Source organism: Mycteria americana, chromosome 8, assembly GCF_035582795.1.
Source record: "Mycteria americana isolate JAX WOST 10 ecotype Jacksonville Zoo and Gardens chromosome 8, USCA_MyAme_1.0, whole genome shotgun sequence".
In the NCBI taxonomy this organism is placed as follows: domain Eukaryota; kingdom Metazoa; phylum Chordata; class Aves; order Ciconiiformes; family Ciconiidae; genus Mycteria; species Mycteria americana.
In genome coordinates, this window is record NC_134372.1 from 44,894,241 (window position 1) to 44,913,145 (window position 18,905).

The 18,905-nt window shown below is 42.5% G+C and overlaps 1 protein-coding gene across 1 annotated transcript in view; it reads left to right on the forward strand.

Annotated features, from left to right (window-relative positions):
* The first annotated feature begins 2,937 nt into the window (after nucleotides 1–2,937).
* Nucleotides 2,938–18,905, forward strand: part of HSD17B2 (hydroxysteroid 17-beta dehydrogenase 2) — a 46,295-nt gene continuing 30,327 nt past the window's right edge. Inside the window, exons 1-5 of the mRNA XM_075511042.1 lie at nucleotides 2,938–3,041; nucleotides 7,923–8,135; nucleotides 8,459–8,644; nucleotides 11,738–11,875; nucleotides 13,575–13,658. Coding sequence (XP_075367157.1) covers nucleotides 2,960–3,041; nucleotides 7,923–8,135; nucleotides 8,459–8,644; nucleotides 11,738–11,875; nucleotides 13,575–13,658 — 703 coding nt within the window. The 5' untranslated portion in view covers nucleotides 2,938–2,959. The remainder of the gene's footprint in view (nucleotides 3,042–7,922; nucleotides 8,136–8,458; nucleotides 8,645–11,737; nucleotides 11,876–13,574; nucleotides 13,659–18,905) is intronic.

Below are 18,905 nucleotides of genomic sequence, written 5' to 3' on the forward strand. Positions count from 1 at the left end.
GCAACCATGATGCTGGAGAATATAGAGCCAGCAAAGGATGACAGGAGAAAAGCTTAAAGAAACAGGAAGGGAGTAAATTACTATCTGTGAAGAAGTGATTGTGCCTAAAGAATGAGAGCATGGAGTCAGTGTGTGGATGCCTGTGATAAAGATCCCACAGACTGGAGAGTGTCCCACACTTGCTTTGTCCTGGGGAAAGTCTTCTGCATTGATACTACACAGGGTGAAAGATGCTGTGACTGTAGAATTCAGAGAAAAACAAGCTGGATTTGGACTCAAGAGATTCTATAGAGACTGGCCGTTTACGTTGCAGATTACCATGGAAGGATCATTCTCCATGAAAGCATTCTTCTTTTGCCATTGCTTCAATTGACCTTCAAAAGTTATCACTTAGCATGAAGAGACTTACATGGTGGGGCACACCTGAGATCTGCAAAGTCCCAGTTAGAAACATCAGAAACACGCACAGAGATCAAAGTGCTCAGTGAGGGTAAGTAATCGCACAACAGAACAGGTCAGTCAGGAGGCTGGCCTGAATTGCTTCTCTGCTGCTGTTTGGCATTGGCATGGGCTGACTATGGAAGCAGTGTTCAGGCTTCAGTATAGAATATGTAGATTGCCGGGGCATAAAGGAACAGGGCACTGAGTTATTGTGCGATGGCTCTGAAAAGCTGGGAAGAAAGACAAATGTCCTGGCAAAGGTAGGTCAAGCTTAGCTCAAAATCAATTAGCTCAAATCAATCCTCCTTGTAACACAGATGTCATGTTGATGCAACAGCCTGATAATTTGGAGGAGCCACATCTTTTCCAGGAAAACTATCAAGAAGGAGGTGAGATAAGGTTGTATATTCATAGCATGAGTAGGCATGGCATAGAGAAATAGGAAACAGTGCAAACTCAACTGCAATCTTGTGTTAACGTACAGCTGTGAGAACTGGAGACATACCAACGTGGCAGAGAGGAGAGTAGATGCTTCCTTAAGATGGATAGTGGGCATAAGACAATAAAACTTAGCTCGTTGCAAAATTGTGCTGAAAAATCCTCAAGCAGCAATCTGTCTCTGCTGGTGTCGGAGAAAGCGCAGAGGCTTCATGAGGTGGGTACTCTAAGTTAACATTTCTCAGCCAGTTTTAGATCATACCCTCCTTTCTGATAGCAACCTGTGTCACGGTGTGTATGATCTATGAACTTACATATAATTTTATACATGGTCAGCTTCTCATTAAAAGAAGCCTTCAGTGGTTATATTTTACATTAGAAATATAAATTCAACATTAATTTAGACAGAGATCAGTCCCCACCAGCCCTTCCCACAGCCATTCTGCAGTGTTGTGGCTGCAGACGGGTGTTGTGTCAGCGCACAGCAGCAAGCATGTGTACAATGCATGCATATGGCATCCCCAGCAGTCCATATATATCCCCGCACTCTCCGATTCAGTGTGTGAGGGGGAGGATGTGCACATGCACATATGCATTTCAGTGGGGGACGTGGCAGGGGAGCATGGAGCGGAGGGGAAGACTCAAATGGAGATTGCTCTGCAGGGACCAGGCATGGTGGCCACCACGGCTTGGCCCCTCGCTCATCTCTGTCCCCTCCCCACATGCTGAGGGGAGCCAGGGTGGACATCAGGCTGGAGGTGGTCATTTCTGCCCCTCATCCCACTGTGCAAAAACTCACTGTATTCTCAAGTGTGAGAGCGGATGCTTTAAATGCCAGCACATTTGTGACCATCTAAATCATGCGATAAAGACCAATTAGGGAGAGAAAGCAAAATTACCCAAGGAAATCTTTAAGAAGACGCTTTAATGGAGGGCAAGGTATAATTGACCTCGAGACTGGTGTGCTAAAAGCAGAAGCAGCAAATGGCAAAGAGAAGTGAAAATAGCTTACACTTGGTGCACTAGTGGGAGGATGGATGAATGAGAGTTTGCAATAGTAATGGATGACAAGCAGACCTCGAGGGTAATGTTCCTTTAAGAAAGTGACCTCATCTCTAATGTAAACTACTTATAGAAGTATGTAAATATTTTCACTGGCTGTAAAAATTTATATTCAACAGATTTGTAGTCCCATAAACCCCCAAAGGAATAATGGAATGGAAATGTGGTTGTGTCTCATGTTAGGTTTGTACCCTGCACTTCAGTCTTCTGGTGTCTGTCTAAAATAAAATAGGTCAGCACCACATTTTCTTTCAGAAAACCAGCTACATCATGTTAGCTGGTTGTGTGATAACTTAGGCTTGTCTCTCAAACCAATTAGCAGAGATTTTTAAACAGCGTTAAATACGCCTAAGTTGTATTTCAATCCTTTTAGCTGGATGGATTTTAAAGTTTTCTTACTGTTTAAATAACTTTCAAAGTACACCACAGTAGGTGTTAAATCTCTCAAATATATTTAATTGATTACATTTCCCCCCCCCCCCAACTTGCTGTGGGTATTGAACCAGTGATTCCTGTCAAAACTAAGGTGAATGTTGTCACTGGAGGTCAACTGAAGACTCAATCTCAGGTGTGTTACATGTGTTCACTTAATGAAGTGCCCTTAATGGCAAACCAGCAATCACCCCTTCCCAGCCTCCCAGACCCCCTTGAATGGCAATTAACTCTAGTAGGTATTCGCTGAGTGTGGAGTAGGTAAATAGCCAAAGGTGTGCACTAAAGCAGGGAAGGTCATTTTGGGCTTTTTGTTGAAAGAGGAGGATGGCCCATGTGTGATAAAGCCCAACGCTAACCACACAGTTTGCACTACAGAGAGTAAATAACCCTGTCCTGACTCATTTTTGTCACTGCCCATCAAAAATGAGTTCCACTGAAAGTACACGCTTAAGTTCTTAGGCAGCAAATTCCAACTATTTCCTATAAAGGAAATTGTTCTTTTTTCACTGTCTAGGAAAATGTACTTTAAACATATAAAACGTATAGCAGTTAATTTTTTCCTGAAGCCAGTGCTTGCTGCATCATGTCCATTCCCAGTGCTGTCAATCATTATCCAGCCAGCATATTGTTCAGAAGGTGGAGCTGTCAGGCAGAAGGAATAAAAGGTAAGAAAAGGAAGGCTTCTGCTTCTTGCTGATGCCAAGGGTAAGTGAGATTATGTCAAACCTTTAAACAGAGCCCTCTTTCTCTGCCCCACCCCCTGCTCCTATATAACACGTGCTGCATTTAGCAATACCTGCTTTTACCCAGCCAGTGGTGGGGTGTGTGTGTGTGTGTCTGCTTCTCACCCCTGCTGATGGATGCTCTTGCTGGCAGCCCCCTTGGATGGCTCTGCGTGGGTGTCACCACACTTTTTGGGGTGACTGTGCTCTGCACAGCCAAGAGGAGCCCAGCAGAGAAAACAAATGTGCTGGTCTGGAGCCTCCTGCCCGCCTTGCTGGGGCTGCTGTGCGTGGCCATGCTGGGTGCTGGCGAAGGGCTGGTGGTGTTTTGTGCCGTGAGTCTTATCTCCTCTGTGTGCCTGGGTGGCAGGGTGCTGCTGCCCGTGGGCGAAAAAGCTGTGCTCATCACAGGTAAGGTGCGCTGGGAAGCAAAAACTGGCTTTTCTCACAAGTGAGCTGGAAAACTTTATGCCCGGGGGTTAGGTATCTATGAAATGCATGCTTGTAAGGTTTCCTTTTATTTTTTTTTTCTCATTTTACTTGCTTTGCCAGAGATGTGTTTTCCAGGTAAATAAGTGTTCTGAAATTAAGTAGAAAAGCATCTTAATAGATGCTATTATTTTTTAGTGTCTCATTTAATCTTTACAAGTAGCTTTTTAGACATACTTGTGAAATTAACTGGTGCAAAAGCATAAGAATACTTACGATGGTCTAATCTTTTAGGAGATACACTAATTTCTGGAAGCCCTCAGAACACTACATTCATTACTTTTGTTTACTTGAATTTATTGCCCTGGTTATGGATGTACGGTTGTCTTCTGGTGTGCGCATTTACACAGTGCACACTGTGTATATCATGCATACATTTCAAGACACTGGTGTGGTGCCATCTCTTTGAAACAATGTACAAAATCATTCGGGAGTGAGTAATTTCCTTCACTGGCAGTGAAAGTTCAGAGCTAATGAATTCAGTCTCTATGAACACTGATCTACTCAAACCCCACTTTTAGTTTGCAGGGATGGCATTTTTGTAGTTTTACGGCTTTTCTCCTGTTCCTTCTAAAACTTTAAATGTTGTTTATTTGTGTTAATCAAACCTTTAAACCAGAGTACCTGCCAACTGCTTCTTGCACTGTTAACTTGCTCTTCTTTGTTTTATTTTCTATTTTTCCCCTTTGGAAAGCTGAATTAAGTTGCTTTGGTTTATATAGCTATTTCTTGCAGAATTTCATTTTGTTTTATAGGGACACCTGGAAATAATTTAGATTTGCCTAGCAAGCATTAATATGGGATTAAATACAAAAGTTAAAAGAGGACAAGAAGAGCAGCAAGTTCTCCCCTTGCGGTTTATCTGCCAGCTGGGTTTCTCTCTGCAGGTGTATCAGATGAAGATGAGTATCAGGCAGGGGGAATAGGGAGCACTCCTTTTCCACCCCTGCAGACACAGGGGTTGTGCTTGCACTTGGGCATCTTCTTACTTTTGTAAGACTGCAGTTCTTCAGGAAAGAGCACTCTCTCAGAGTTTACCTGCTCTAGGGAATTTGAATTACAGTAGTATAGAGGAGCAAAGAGCATTTGGGTGTATTCCAGTGAGTGAATGTGCTTTCTTTGTACCTGTGCTGCAACTGTCCTGAAGAAATGCAAGTTCGGACACCTCTGACAGCTGATGCATCTGAGGAGGCTCTTCTTGGTCTTTATTTGAGTCCAGACTGATATGCAATCAATCAAACCCTCCATCAACTGAAATGAAAGTTTTACTCAACACATTTCTTGGTTAAATTCCTCTGATTGTAGTACTCCTCCCTTGACCAACTGTAGGATGTGTGTCTGTGTGCAGGTGCAAGGTGCCTTTAAATCAATTTTGGTGTCATTTTCTGTGGTTTAGACAAGACCTGAAGCAGGCAGTTAATGGGAAAGTGGCACTTCATTGGCCAGAGGATGGAGTAATCTCTGTGCTTCTCTCCCTGGGTTTTGTCAAATATTGTTCTGGTCCTCTTTGGATGTCCCTTGTATGGGTGCTGCTGTGCATTATTTATTTAAGCCGGCAGTTCATCAGAGTACCACAATAAGGGAAAACTGTGCCCAGTTGTCAAAATGCTTTTTCACATGAATAACTGCGGGCATGTGAGCAGTCTTAAAGTCACTGGTGAAACATTTCTATTGATCCTCTTGCTGGGAGTGAGTGCTTCAGTGTCCTTAAACAGAAGCTCCTGGGCATGCGAACACTTTAGTGTAGTTTGGTAGACGAAATAGCCAGCTTCCCTAAAAATTAAATTACCATGAAGATCTGAAGTATCAGGAATTGTGAAATTCTTGCCTCGGTTATTCTGTGTGCAGTGGGATGAATTTCTCCAGTTAACGTGGTCTTTTCATTCTTGGCATTTCTGATGCTCAGTGTGAGTCGATGATAAATTCTCAGTAATGATTCAGTTACAGTCAGTACTGACTGCCTTTCTTGTAATAAATCTTCTAATCATTCACAAATGGTTATTTTTTGACATAGAAGCAAGGTGGGGGGAATTCTCTAGTTCTTCGCTATAGAGACCTAACTACTGTTTGAATTTTATGAGTTGAAGGATAAAGTTTCTCTGGACTTCAATAACAGGTCTGAAACTCAAATCAGACTTTTTTTGATAAAAGCTGGGGACAAACCCAGTGGCAGGCACAGATAAACACTGCTTTTTATTTCCTTCTCGGGGTTGCTACACCCACCCCTAGTTGTTGAGCACTCTGCCCCTTCCCAAGTTAAAGCTGTGTTGTAAAACTTAAGTAATATGTAGCTCTCTGGCTGTGTACTTGCTGGGAAGGATGAAACGGGAAGGATTTGATCCAGAAATAGGGTTTTTCACAAAAAGGAGGAAAGACACCCCACCCCCAAACCCAGAAATCTGTCATGTCTTTGGGATATTTGCAGGCCTCTTCATGTCTCTGTAGGGAATTCCAAGAATGCAGGTTTGTTCTCTTCTCTTTCGGGTCAGGGCTGCAAGAAGCTAAGTGTGATATATGTGGTGCTCTGCTGCATCTTCAAACTGCAGACTTCAAAAATGCCAAAAAGCATTCTTTTTGAAAGAATTAAGTAGAGCACGAGTAATTCTTTTCAACATCTTGCACTGATTGATCCAGGCAGTTAGTACGTGTTTCTTTCAAGTCACCTGGAATTAATTTTTTTCACCTTTCAGGACTGAAGCCCCAGTTAAAAGACAGAACCCAGAAATGAAGATCTACCATGATTAAGATGAGTCTCTTTGGCAGTCAGATTCTATTGACTATGGGTTTTGAGTGCAGGAGCAGGCCTGTGAATAGCTATGATAATATCTGCCTCGGTGTGCTGAAATCACAGATCAACCCGTCTAAGTTTCTGGTAGGGTTAAGTAGGGAGTATTGCAGCTCTTTCACAAAAGAGGAAATAGTAAAAAAAAAAAAACAAACTGGCAGGACTCCTCCCAGCCCTTTGTCCCGCATTCGGGTTTCCAGCCATGCAGGTGAGTTTGGAAGCTGAGCATTTATGTAATAAATGGCTATTGCAGAAGATTGCCAAGCCCTGGGATAGCTCCATGGATCTCTGTGCACATCAGCATCCAGGAGCTTGCTTTGCCACAGTTACAGCGGAGGGTGCGGTGCAGTATTGTGAGACGTGCTGATGTATCTCTGCTTTACAGTGTAAACACTGCATTAATTTCTTAAACTAATTTTCCTCCTGATATTGTCCTTTGCAAAACTCCTGCAGCACAGTCCCTATAAACTCCTTCTCTGCCTCTAGCAGAGCCCTGTGTCGCTTTTATTGAGAGTCTTGGTGGGTATATGGGTGAGATGTTTCCTCCCTCACTAAGAAGTTTCTCTGTAAATGGGAAGAATAGAAACTGGAATTAAAAAAAGACACCAGGAGAGAAAACACTTAAAACTATCTTAAGATAGTGGCAGCAAAATACTGTTCCAAAGGGAGAGACTTGTGAATCAATCAGATTATTTGTTAAATATTCGTCATTGTTACCTGGTGGGAGGAATTGCACAATTGTGATCGCAAAGATCATTGTTGCATGTTTGCTCTAGTAGTGCTTCCTGCGTTTGGTACTTCATTGCTTCATATGGACAAAGTTTGGGAATGAATTTGGAAGAAGATAGAGAGGATAAGAGAAATTCTGATGCAAGTTTGCATGAATTAAATGGCTAAGCCAAACAGCACTAGCTTAAAAATGCCATTCTGAAGCTTTCTTAGGGTTTGAAAGCATTGAACTCCTTTGCAGGTAAAGAAACAGTTGCTTAGCTTTGGCTTGGTTGCAGCCTGTGACAAAAAAGTGTTTATCAGAAGGATCTGGATGGTAGATGTTTGAATAAAATAATGCTACTTCTTTGAATTAAGAAATAGAACCCAACAATTTTAATTCCAATGCCCTATAACTGCTTTGTCCATGTGAGATTTCGGATTAAAATATTTGTGTGGTTTTTCTTGACACCCCACCCCCCCCCCCCCCCAAATACTTTTGTTATCAGGTTTCAGTCTGAATATTTGTATAAACCCAATCTGGGGTTTTATTTCTTCTGTATGTATGAAGTAAGTCTTGGAATCCATCAATGGTAGAGCATGAGCTGATGCCATCAGCTCTGAGCCAAGAGGACATGGTCTATCAATCTTTGTGGAACATCCAAAGGTCCAGCTCCTCAAACCTTCAGATCCGAACCTTTCTTCCTACTGTCATATGTATTTCAGTGACTTTATTTCATCATATTTTTGGTTACATTTGCTTGTATTTCCAATGCGTGCCTTTTTTTTAAGTGATGTTTTAGGACAGACCCACTTTTCAACTGTCTTTTTGATGCTTTCAGGAAGCGACACTGGGATTGGACATGCACTGGCTAAATACCTGGATAACTTAGGTTTTGTTGTGTTTGCTGGGGTTTTGAATAAGGATGGACGTGGAGCTGAGGAACTGAGACGGACCTGTTCTCAGAGACTCTCTCTCCTGCAGCTGGATATAACCAATGCCACCCAAGTCAAGGAAGCCTATCGAAAAGTCTCCGAGAAGGTGCAAAATACAGGTACAGTTTTTTTTCCATTATAACGGGAGTACTAATGTAGCTGCTTACGAGGTGCATCTCTTACCTGTTGGCTGCATCATGGCTTGTGTGTGTAGGTCACTTCCACGCCACAGTCTGTGGGCAGTCAGGGTATTTATATTGATGACTCCTGCTTTCTGGGACATAAGAAAAATGGTGATGACTGTTTATGGAGTGGGTGCTGTGTATCTGTAGCTGCAGATCATCTCTGCTTTGATCTGGAGGCACCATCCAGCTCATCAGTTTAATCTTGATGGAGTTGATTTCCTGCTGTATAGCAGCCCTGTGCTTTCTTCTCTTCCCAGGACTCTGGGGAGTCGTGAACAATGCGGGCATCCTGGGCTTCCCCGCCGACGGCGAGCTGCTCCCCATGAGCACATACAGGCAGTGCATGGAGGTGAATTTCTTTGGGGCTGTAGAGGTGTCCAAGACCTTCTTACCGTTACTTCGGAAATCCCAGGGGAGGCTGGTTAACGTGTCCAGCATGGCAGGTGAGCTGAACTGAAGCACTAAATACATTTCTGGTGCAACAGAAAAAAACAACTAACTTCCTTGGCAAAGATGCTGAGGAAGGTGTCGTTTGGTCTTGGTTGTCAGTACACCTAGGGGAATTAATATCTAGGTAGTAAGTGCAGGTTTTTCTTTTGTTTGGGAGACTATTTCCAGAAAACAGCCCTTAAAGAAGAGTTTAATATGGCTAAAAATACACTGTTATGTGAAAGACAGTAAAATTCAGATCTTGTGTTATAGGTGCTATGAATGATAGCTTTGTGAGCTTCCAGAGAGATGGGTGGTAAATCAGTAGTTTCTATAACATGTTCCAGCAAGTCTGTGACCACCTCAGTTTGTGTGTCATTGAATCACACTGTGGAGATGCCCAAAAGCTCTCTGCCTTTTGCAGAGACAGGCTCTTCCATTTGGGCTGGTTACACCTAAAGTTTCAACCTTTTTCAAATTGGAGCATAAATATCTTTTGGGTAAGTTGATGACATTTGCCATTTATAACGGTCTATAATAAATGTTAGGTATTTCATTTGGGCAGCTCCACCTCTCCACCCTCGTAGGGCTCAAGTACTATAGTTAGAGTGAGAAAGCACAGTGATAAAACGACTGCTGAAGAGAAGCATTCAATTCTTCAAAAGCAGAAGCCAGTTTTATTTTTTGCATCCTACAGTTCTTTCCAGAGTGCACAGTCCTAGAGCATGGTCTGCTGATAACCTGGGACCTGAAGAGAGTGTGTGTTTATATTTCTTTAAAAATATTTTGTATATCTTCTTAAAAATACTTTACCGTAGCTTATTAGCAAAGTGGTATTTTTTTAATGAATAAAATAACTTTTTTAAAATTAGCAGCATATAATATGCTTTCCAGTTTTGTCCCATAAATTGGATCCTGTGCTTACTCTCTCTCTCTGTATGCCTTTATAACATGACCTTCTATTCTAGGAGGACAGCTGAGATGCTAAGATGTAGGAACTGAAGTAATACAGTATCTGGTAGCCAACAGCTGAGGAGCAAGAATGCTCCTTTGAAAATGAGACTTGCTAGAAGCAGGATGTCATGATGCTGGAAAGTATTTTGGTTTAAGACCTCTTAAGGATTTACCGTATCATCTGCTTCCCAAATTTTCCTTTGCCCTGTCTGCTTGGACCCTTACTTCTGCACAGTTGGTGTCCACCTGAATCCTGCTGTATTGCTGGGGTGGCTTGTGAAGGTATTACCTTGTGTTCATGGCTTACGTTGAGGATGTGGCCTCAGCCTAGCTCTGACACTGTCGTCCTCTGTTTTCTTTTTATAATCCCCAGTATATTTTGTATCTGCACGCCTGCATTTATGGTTCGTTGCTGACACTTAAGAAATCAGGACTGAATTACCAGAAGGACCTTTCTGGTGCTGCTTTGCCCACCAGCCCTTGCAAGCACAGAGACAGAGGACAGACCTCTGTTTTCTCTGAGCACCCAAGTGAAGCTTGCACTTATGGTGTTTTGGGACAGATGCCTTAATTCTTGGCATGAATCCCCAAGCTGCATTTCAGGGATAAATGGAGACCTTACCTGTGCTGAATAATTTGCCCTCACAGGAGTTGATAATGACCCTGCTTAAACTATAGCTGTTTACACAGATGTTCTTGCGTACGGGCTGGTTTGGGCAAATAGCTTCCTCTTAACGCAGCGTCTGAGGATCCTTTGGTAAAACATTAGCAGAAAAGTTAGAGAGGTCTCATTGTGCCAAATGTATTCCTGTCTGTGTAGAGCTAATTTAACTGGACTCGAGGTTAGCCTGACCTCAGAAGGAAAAAGTATGTGATTCAATTGGCTCAAACCAATTGAAACTCAAACTTATTCAGATGCATACAGAAGAATAATTAACACTTAATTGGCCTGACTTCTCCAAAGGAATGACTGTGTAAGAAGCTCCCATGATACCTTAGTTATTGCAGTACAAAACCCAACAAATTGCACCAGTGGCTTACCTGAAAATTCCCCTGTATCGAAGTATTTTCTTTTAAAAGATTCAAATACATTGAGACAAATGTGTAATGCTTGAAACAGATGCCGTACCAGAGGATGTGCCCAACGGCCCATGTGGGCAGGAGAAGGAGTGACGTGCCTCAGGGAGAAGGGTTGCCCATTCTGCTCCCTCCTCCCTGCTGTGCCAACACAGCCCGTGGTGGCTGCGGTGACCCCTAAATCGGGCAGTGATACTCTGTGCGGTGATAACACCAGCCTTGTGGAGAAAGTGGGGGGCCTGAAGAAGGGGAAGAAGACGCTCAAATCAAAGTGTCTTTGGATTTTTCTAAAGCTGAAGAAGTGACGGTCTGCCAGTTTTTGGAACAGAGGAAACCTCTGTATTTGTAAGATATTCTTTTCTAGAAGCTTTTGTTTTGTAAACATATGGATTTATTTTAAATTCACCCTAAAATACTGGCTGTTTTCTATCTTTTCCATCTGAACAAATGCTGCTGGGATTGGAGAAGATGGGATATAACTACAGGATCTTCTTCTATGATGGGTCTCGGAGTCCTGTCACCCGGGGGGTGTGATTCCCGCTTTGCTTTGTCCACAGAGGTTTTCCCCACTCTTGCACTGTTGTCTCTGGTCTTTCTGAAACTAGCTGGAAAGAACTGGAAGATAAGTTGGCTTTATAAAGCTAGAATTGAGATTACTTGCCCTGTTGTAACTGTGGTTTATAGTAGGAGCTTGAAACTTGTGTTGCAGTGACAGGAACAGCAGTGTTCAACTATTACTTTGCTATTTATATGAACTAAAACATTATCTGTATTTCTGAAACCAACAATCATAATTTTCATCAGTTTTTACCCTTCAATGCAATACAGTTTATTTTTTTCTGCCATACAAGGTGTTTTATCAGGTGTTACTGAGCATAACTGCTATAAGCAACTGCTAATTTACAACTTTCACTTTTTTTAACTTCTAGAAAGAAATGATTCCCTCACTGACTTGTCTTTAACCTCAGTGAGAGCCGCATAATTTTGGTTGCGCTATAATCTTCCTTCTAAATCACGAAAATAAAGGCTGGAATGAGCCGCCGTCGAGCTTTATCATGTTTATATTGCTCCTGCAGGAGGCATTCCACTACCGAGGTATGCTGCATATGGTGCATCAAAAGCAGCTCTGTCCATGTTTTCTGGAGTAATGAGGCAAGAGCTTTCCAAATGGGGAATTAAAGTTGCTGCAGTTCATCCGTCAGGCTTCCGAACAGGTTGGTATTTGGCATTTTGGGTAGTTATCTTTCTGCCTTGCCTCTTTCCCTGTAGTCCAAACAGAGCCCTGAGTGATTCCCAGCAGCTGGACTTCCTTCCCGTTCTTCATCTTGGTTATGGAAGTTAAGATCCGCGTTTTTTGCGAGAGCTGTTCCCTCCAGTTTTGCACACTGCCTGCCTCTGCCTTTCTCCTGGGCAGAGAGGAGAGCTCTCTTTGCTTTGAGACAGGGCAGTGTTCAGGCAATTGGTGCTTTCCCTCTGCTCTAGCTTTGCTGAAGTTAAAAAAAAAAAAAAAGAGCATCACTGTGTGGTTGATTTGTTACGGCTTGCTTGTCCTACATGAGAGCTTCAGGACTCCCTGTCAGTCCTACCTTTCTCAATATCAGGGCTCTCTTTATTGAGCTGCTCAGTCTTGCATCAAAGTATCTGCAGCAATACCTGTCATCTGCTTACTTGCTGTCAATATTACTCTATATAGTAATGTTACTCTATAATTGTATACTACCCTATTATACTATTATACCCTATTATACTATTATATACTATAATTACTCTATAATTATAGTAATATTACTCTATATTCCTCTCCACTCCTTCCCTCTGCTGTGCTCCCGCTGCTTTCTGTTCCAAATCCTCCCTCTGCTGCTCTGAGCACTTTCTGCACAGCCTGGCTGGGTTACAGACTCTTCTCCTGCTGCACCCCGTGCCCACCCAGGAGCACGGTGGGTGCCACACAGGTCCCCACTCTGTGGATCTGCCTGGCAGCTACCTGAGGACAGCACCAAGTCCTACTGCTGCCTGCTCAGAAAGTCCTACTGACTTCGTGGAGACAATTTTTATGTTGATGAAAAGCAAAATGGTCTTTTTCATAAAACCCCACGCCTTCGAATGCCTCTCCTCCTGGCGAGAGGCCCTGCGAGGCACTGGGCTCTGACAGCGCCCACGTGGTCAGCGGTACCTGCCCGAGGCTTTACCTTCAGGGCTCCACTTAGCTGTTGTCAGACTTCTGGGTGAAAGCTTCATGCATTAAAACAAGTCCCGGTATTTGAGATTTAAATATTTATTTAAAGATTTTTCTTCATTCGCAATGCTTAATTCATGATAGTTGGGCAGTAAGTGCATTGGAAAAGCCACTGCTTTCATTCTTACATGATGTAGATGGGGGAAAAATAGATTTTCTTGTTTGTTTGTTTGTTTGTTTAAATCTGCCCTAATACAAGCCTTATCCTTCGTGAAACTAGTTACTGAAATACCAATGTCACTCGTGAAAGAGGAGCTTAGCACTTGGTCAACCCAAGTGAATCCTGTTCATCTTAGTTTGCCTGTTTTTGCTCAGTCACTCATATCTGTTAATAAATACTGATTAGAAACACCCACAAAATGAATAAGGACAGAATAGCGGGGGGGGGGGGGGGAATGCTGACTTGGCTGTGAGAGAGCCTTTTTAGGTAAAGCTGGTAACCAAATGGTGCATGAACCCCATGCTTTTCGTGTAGTCTGTGCTTCGTGCTTTCCCTTCTCTTCCAGATAAAAGCACTCGCAGCTAACCAGCTGTTTTGTCTGTTCTTCACCGACCCAGTTTAGAACAACTGTGAATCAGGGTGGTGGTGGAGAACAACTTATTGACTATTAATTATAGATGAATTTTTTTAATTCAGCCCCAAACCCACTTGCTATCCTTTGATGTTGCTACTGCAGGTATACAAGGCACGTCCGACCTGTGGGATAAGCAAGAAAAGGAGCTGATGGAGAACCTCTCTGCAGACACAAGGCAAGACTATGGTGAGGACTACCTCCTGGGGCTGAAGAGCTACCTCCTGCACATGCCTGCGTACTGCAGCGCCAATCTGTCCCCTGTGCTGAGTGCTGTCCTGCATGCTTTGCTGGCCAAAAGACCACACGGCTTGTACACCCCTGGGAAAGGGGCTTATGTGCTTCTCTGCATCTTCTGCTACTTTCCTCTCTGGTTCTATGACTTTTTCATTAGTAAGATGCTGAGTACTGAGTCTGTCCCAAGGGTGCTGAGAACATCAGAAGCTGAAAGCAAGAAACTCTAAGGTATCCATCAGCGTTTGTCTTACTTGATGAGATAACTGGGAAAAACTCTATTTTAAGACACTGCTATTTATTGTACTGTCTTTGTTAAATTGCATTTACACTGCCTTGCAAACAGAAGTAAATCTTTGTGTTAAGAGTAATGTTCAGGAAAAGTGGTGAATAAACAGAAATAGAAAGCTATCCCCAGATGGGGCCTTTTTTTGAGGAATTTCAGTGTTTTCCTGATGTCTCTGTATCCTGCCTTCTATGTAAGGTAACTCATGAGGTTATATAGTTCCTGTCTGCTTCAGAAGGCACCACCAACACACAGACAGATGTTAACCTGTTTTTTAAAACACAAAAATCCTTGAGAGTCAACAAGCTTCTTAAACATTATAAGGAGTTGTATATATTCCTGTCACTGGAGAGATGTAGAAATGTCTAATGCAAATCTTTCTCACTGCAGCTTCAGCCTAATGTGTTTGGTTTTTTTGCAGGGGGGTTTGTTGCTGTTGGACATGAGAAGTAATTGACCTCCCCCCCCCTCCCCCCCAAGTTTTGTGAAGTATAGTTGTGATGTTTATAATGAATCTTCTTTGCTAGCCTAAACAACATAAATTAGTTGGGGGAAAAAATGAACAAAGACAGATCAAGACCTTCACGAGGAAGCAAACAATCTCCTTCCTACAGTATTAGAAAAAGTAATAGTAAGTATATCAGCTGCTAATTTGATATGACTGTCTTGGTCATTCTGTGCATTGCCTGTATATGCCTGTGCTTCTTTAATTATTAGTAAACTCTGATCTCACTTCGGCTTTTTTTACAATTCCTTACTTGGCTCTGGGTTTATGAAGAACTCATGTTTTTGCCCATTTCTCCTGACGCCTTCCTGTGTCTCCCTCCGCTTTGGCGAGAGTTTGTGCTTACTCCTCTAAGATCAGTCAGTCTTCAGGTTGGGTTTACTGGAGTCCAGTGTCCATCTTCTGATATATTTTGGTTGCTCCCCTTCCCTAAGTTCATTCTAGGAGCATCAGGTGCCCTCCCTGCCACTGGTTGTCCCTGCGTCCTATACCATAAAACCCTCACCAATGCCAAGAGGTTGGGCAGCTCGCCTATATTTTTCCTACCCCACTCCCTTTTTGCGTTGCCCGTCACATCCTCAGGCTTTGAAAGGCTGTGATATTTTGAAAGAAAGCCTCATCCCCCTGAGTTCCCTCATTTGGCCATCTGTCCTGTGCCTTGCTTTGACAAGATGCATTTCTTTTTCCGATGATGAAAAATTAAAAGTCGTTACATTCTGGGCTTTAAATGTAGATGCACTTTTTTCCCGTCCTTGATGAGCAACTTGTAGTCTTCTCTCATAATCCTACCTGATACACTCTTCCAGTCAACAGAACAAAATCACAATTTAATTTGCATCTGTAGTATTTCTTCCATGTCCTTCCTGCATCTTTTACATCAATGCAAGACTCCTGTAAATGTGCAGAGGATGCTCAGCAGACTTGGCCCACCATTTTAATTTCCGCCCCAGTGCGGAAATCCTCCTGTCCTCTACATTGTCATGACTACTGCTTTTGCTACTGAGGCTTATCTCCTTTTGGGTTTATATCAGTCCCCTGATTATAGACTTCTGCTTTCCTTTGAGAAAGTGTGATCAAAAATATTTTTCACTCATAAAATCTGGGACTATTTCTATCTCTCTGCCCATTTCTTCCTTTATCTATTTCCCAATTTTTTTATTTGTCAGCAAAAGTGCATAATAAAAAAATAATATTTAGTAACTGGATTGTTGTGACTCTTTTTCTGTCTCATCTGACCCTCTGTGCTTTTTGGGGACCAGGGCTACAGCCCCTCCCTTCCTGGGCTGTCCTTGTTCCCATAGTAGGAGAGCACCACGGAGGAAGGTGGTGGGGACCTTCTGCAGGGAGAAGGGACAAGCTGGCAGTTGGTGCCTTGTTTCGGGCGGGACACGATCCCAAATGGCTCAAAGGCACCTTGTGAGCTGAAAGGAAGGGTGGGTACAGTGGGGTGCAGAGCCGGGGGCACGCTGGGCAGCAACCTCTGAATTTTGGCTACCTTTGGGGTGAGGGAACTTGCTGCCAGTCAGCCTATCTCCATCTCAGACTGAGGTGGTTGTTTTTCACTTAGCACCCAATCTAGGTGTAGCTTAGGTGGGCTGGAATTTTGTCCTTAGGCGCATTATACCGTATACAACCGAAATTCCTCTTAGCAGCCAGTTAGCTCTTTTGTGTAGCAATCTTCATAACAATCTGTAATTGTTGCTTTGTTCTTTGGCTGTGTTTATAAAATACACTTTTTTTTCCTCCCCTTCACTTTCTTAATAGGAATATTATCTTGCACATTGCAGACATATTAAACTAGGCGTCTACATGGAAGATTTGATTTCTTTTTTTTTTTTTACTTTTATTTCCCAGGAAATTTGTGTTCTAAATAGTCATTTTACATCTCTTCACCTAACTACAAAGATATTTTAGCAAGTCTCAAATAATTGTGGTATCAAAGATTGTTATTGTTTTGTTCCTACAGGGATCTTACTTTGTGTTTTAAAGATAATTCTGTTGTAACACATTATTGAATTATGTGTCATTTAATGGGCTGTAGTATTAGAGGTAAATTTCTTTTGCTAATGGCTTGCATTGCAAATAATCCAGGCTGAGGCTGGGAGAACTGCAGAATAGATCGTGGGTGTCTGTGGCCAACACACTCATGTGGATGTTAGCGCAGATGCTAGCTCGTTGCTCTCAAGGACCGGTGTCTAGGTGTTATGCTTACTATAAAGGCTGATCTAATACAAAGCTATTTTAGGGGTGGGAAGAGAGGATGTTTAGTTCTAGCAGTGGAAACGGATGTATTAAAAAACCCAAACTAACCACCATGATTTGGGCCTATTTTCAAAGATAACATTTCTAACAAAAAGCATATGGCATGAAGAAAAGCATCTGGGAAATTGAAGAAATTGGTTGTAGCCCTAAAAAATGGCTAATAAATAACACTCTAAAATGTCACTTAATACCCCACGCTAATCAAGTGTGTGCATATATTAAAACCACACATGTGTATAGTTTAAAAGGGGTTATAAGCTGCAGAAATCATGATTAAGAGTAAGTTTTATACAGATCCCTCTGATCCGGCCTCTGGAATGCAGGTTGTGACCAAGAAGTAAATGCTGTCAGATGCTTTTTACCAAGCAAGTCCCTGGCTGGTGTCCTGGGGCTCCCACTCTCCTACTCTGCATTTATTACTCTGCCTGACATCTGTTCTTACTTCATGTGAACAATTGATTTTAAGATATGTAGCTTTGGTGAGACAAAAGGTGAGTTAAAAGTTATAAAACCAAACGACTTTATTTTATTCTGGATCCATTTGCCCTATTTACAGGGCCCCTGATGACAACCATATCTAATGTATACTTCTAGCATTGCAAGCTGGGGAAGAGAGGTAAAATATCCCGCATTTTTGTGGTTATGTCGCTGGCTGGCCATGGTGGGGAAATTTTGGTGGCCACCTGCCGACGGACCATCTCTGCATTTCAAGAAGCGTTAATGTGTGGGACTGCCCATGTGGCTGGAGGTAAGGAAAAGGGCTGTGAAAGTTTAAAGCGTGTTCAAATGAGAGCTCTGACGGTAAGTTTTGGGTTGGATAAAACTGATGGTGTAGGAGGGTGGGGTGCTCTGGGTCACGAGGCTTACGGACTCATGTGGGGACAGGGATTAATCCTAAAACTGCTTTCAAGCTGTGCAGGAGGTTGAGCAGCCCCTCCTGCATCAGGCCATTTTATGCTGGCTCCCTTGGGAATGTTTATGCACAACATCATTGTTTTTCAAGCCAAAGCCATCAGTATAGCATCAGACACGTACAGTAAGCTTAAAGCCCATTTTTTACTAGTAGAGGCCAAAAACAGGCGTGGGGAGAAAGGGTATAGTCACTTTTTCTAATTTAATGAGCATGAACACAAGCTTAGTTATTCCTAAACTAAAGTATTTAAAATTTGACTATGCGACTGTTAAAATGACTTCTTACTGTTAAGGTACACATGAATATTAGAGAATCTCCAGATTTTGCCAGTTTGAGTCCATTCTATCCTGAGAAGAGAGGGAATAACTTCCATGTTCCTATGAGTGCATGCCCTGGCGTGTATGAGGGGTTTTTTTGTTTATAGCTACATAAGAAAAGTTGTTATAATTTTTTATGTATTCTTTGTATCAAGAGGATGCTTCCAGGGAACTCTCAGATCTTGGTGATGTCAAAACACACTGGTTTTGCTGTAAATTAACTAGTCCAGGCACAGCATTGCACAGATATAACTTAAATGGGTCACATTTCATTCGCTTGTATCAGAGAGTCCACATCTGGCTATCAGCACCCATCTGTGCACCAGTAATATTTACAGCAATTTTGGGACAAATACATGCGTTTGTTCATTTTTCCTGAAGAGACTGGTTCTGGGATCCATTCTGGGACAAAAATGTTACCTGGTTTAGCCTTTTTATGGCTATGTTTTGGAAGCCAGCTGGATTCCCAAAATGATGCAACACCCAAGCGTATTGCGTGTCATGGAGTTATATTTCTAGGAATGCTCAAAGAAAAGTCCTTTGATATAAAATTCATGCAGGCTTCAAAGGAAAAGCATTCAAACAAAAGATCTTGGCTCTTGCAAGGAAATTAACGGGGGGGGGGGGGGGGTTTGGGGTGTTTTTTGTTCGTTTGTTTTTGTTTGGGGTTTTTTTTTTGTTTCTTAAAAGTGTTAAGATACATAAATGGAAAGTATTGCCACTGCCAGGAAACACCCAGCTCGTTGGATCCTGAAATGCCTGAGGTGCAGTCGTTCCTACTGAAACTTGTCAGCTGATGTAGTGCTCCCTGGTATGCAGACACCTTCGCGGGCAGTATTTCAATAGCCAAGCTTTTGTCATCCAAGCTGAAGATTAGAGCTGTTGCTGTTCAATTATAGATGTGTTGTGGCAACCTTGA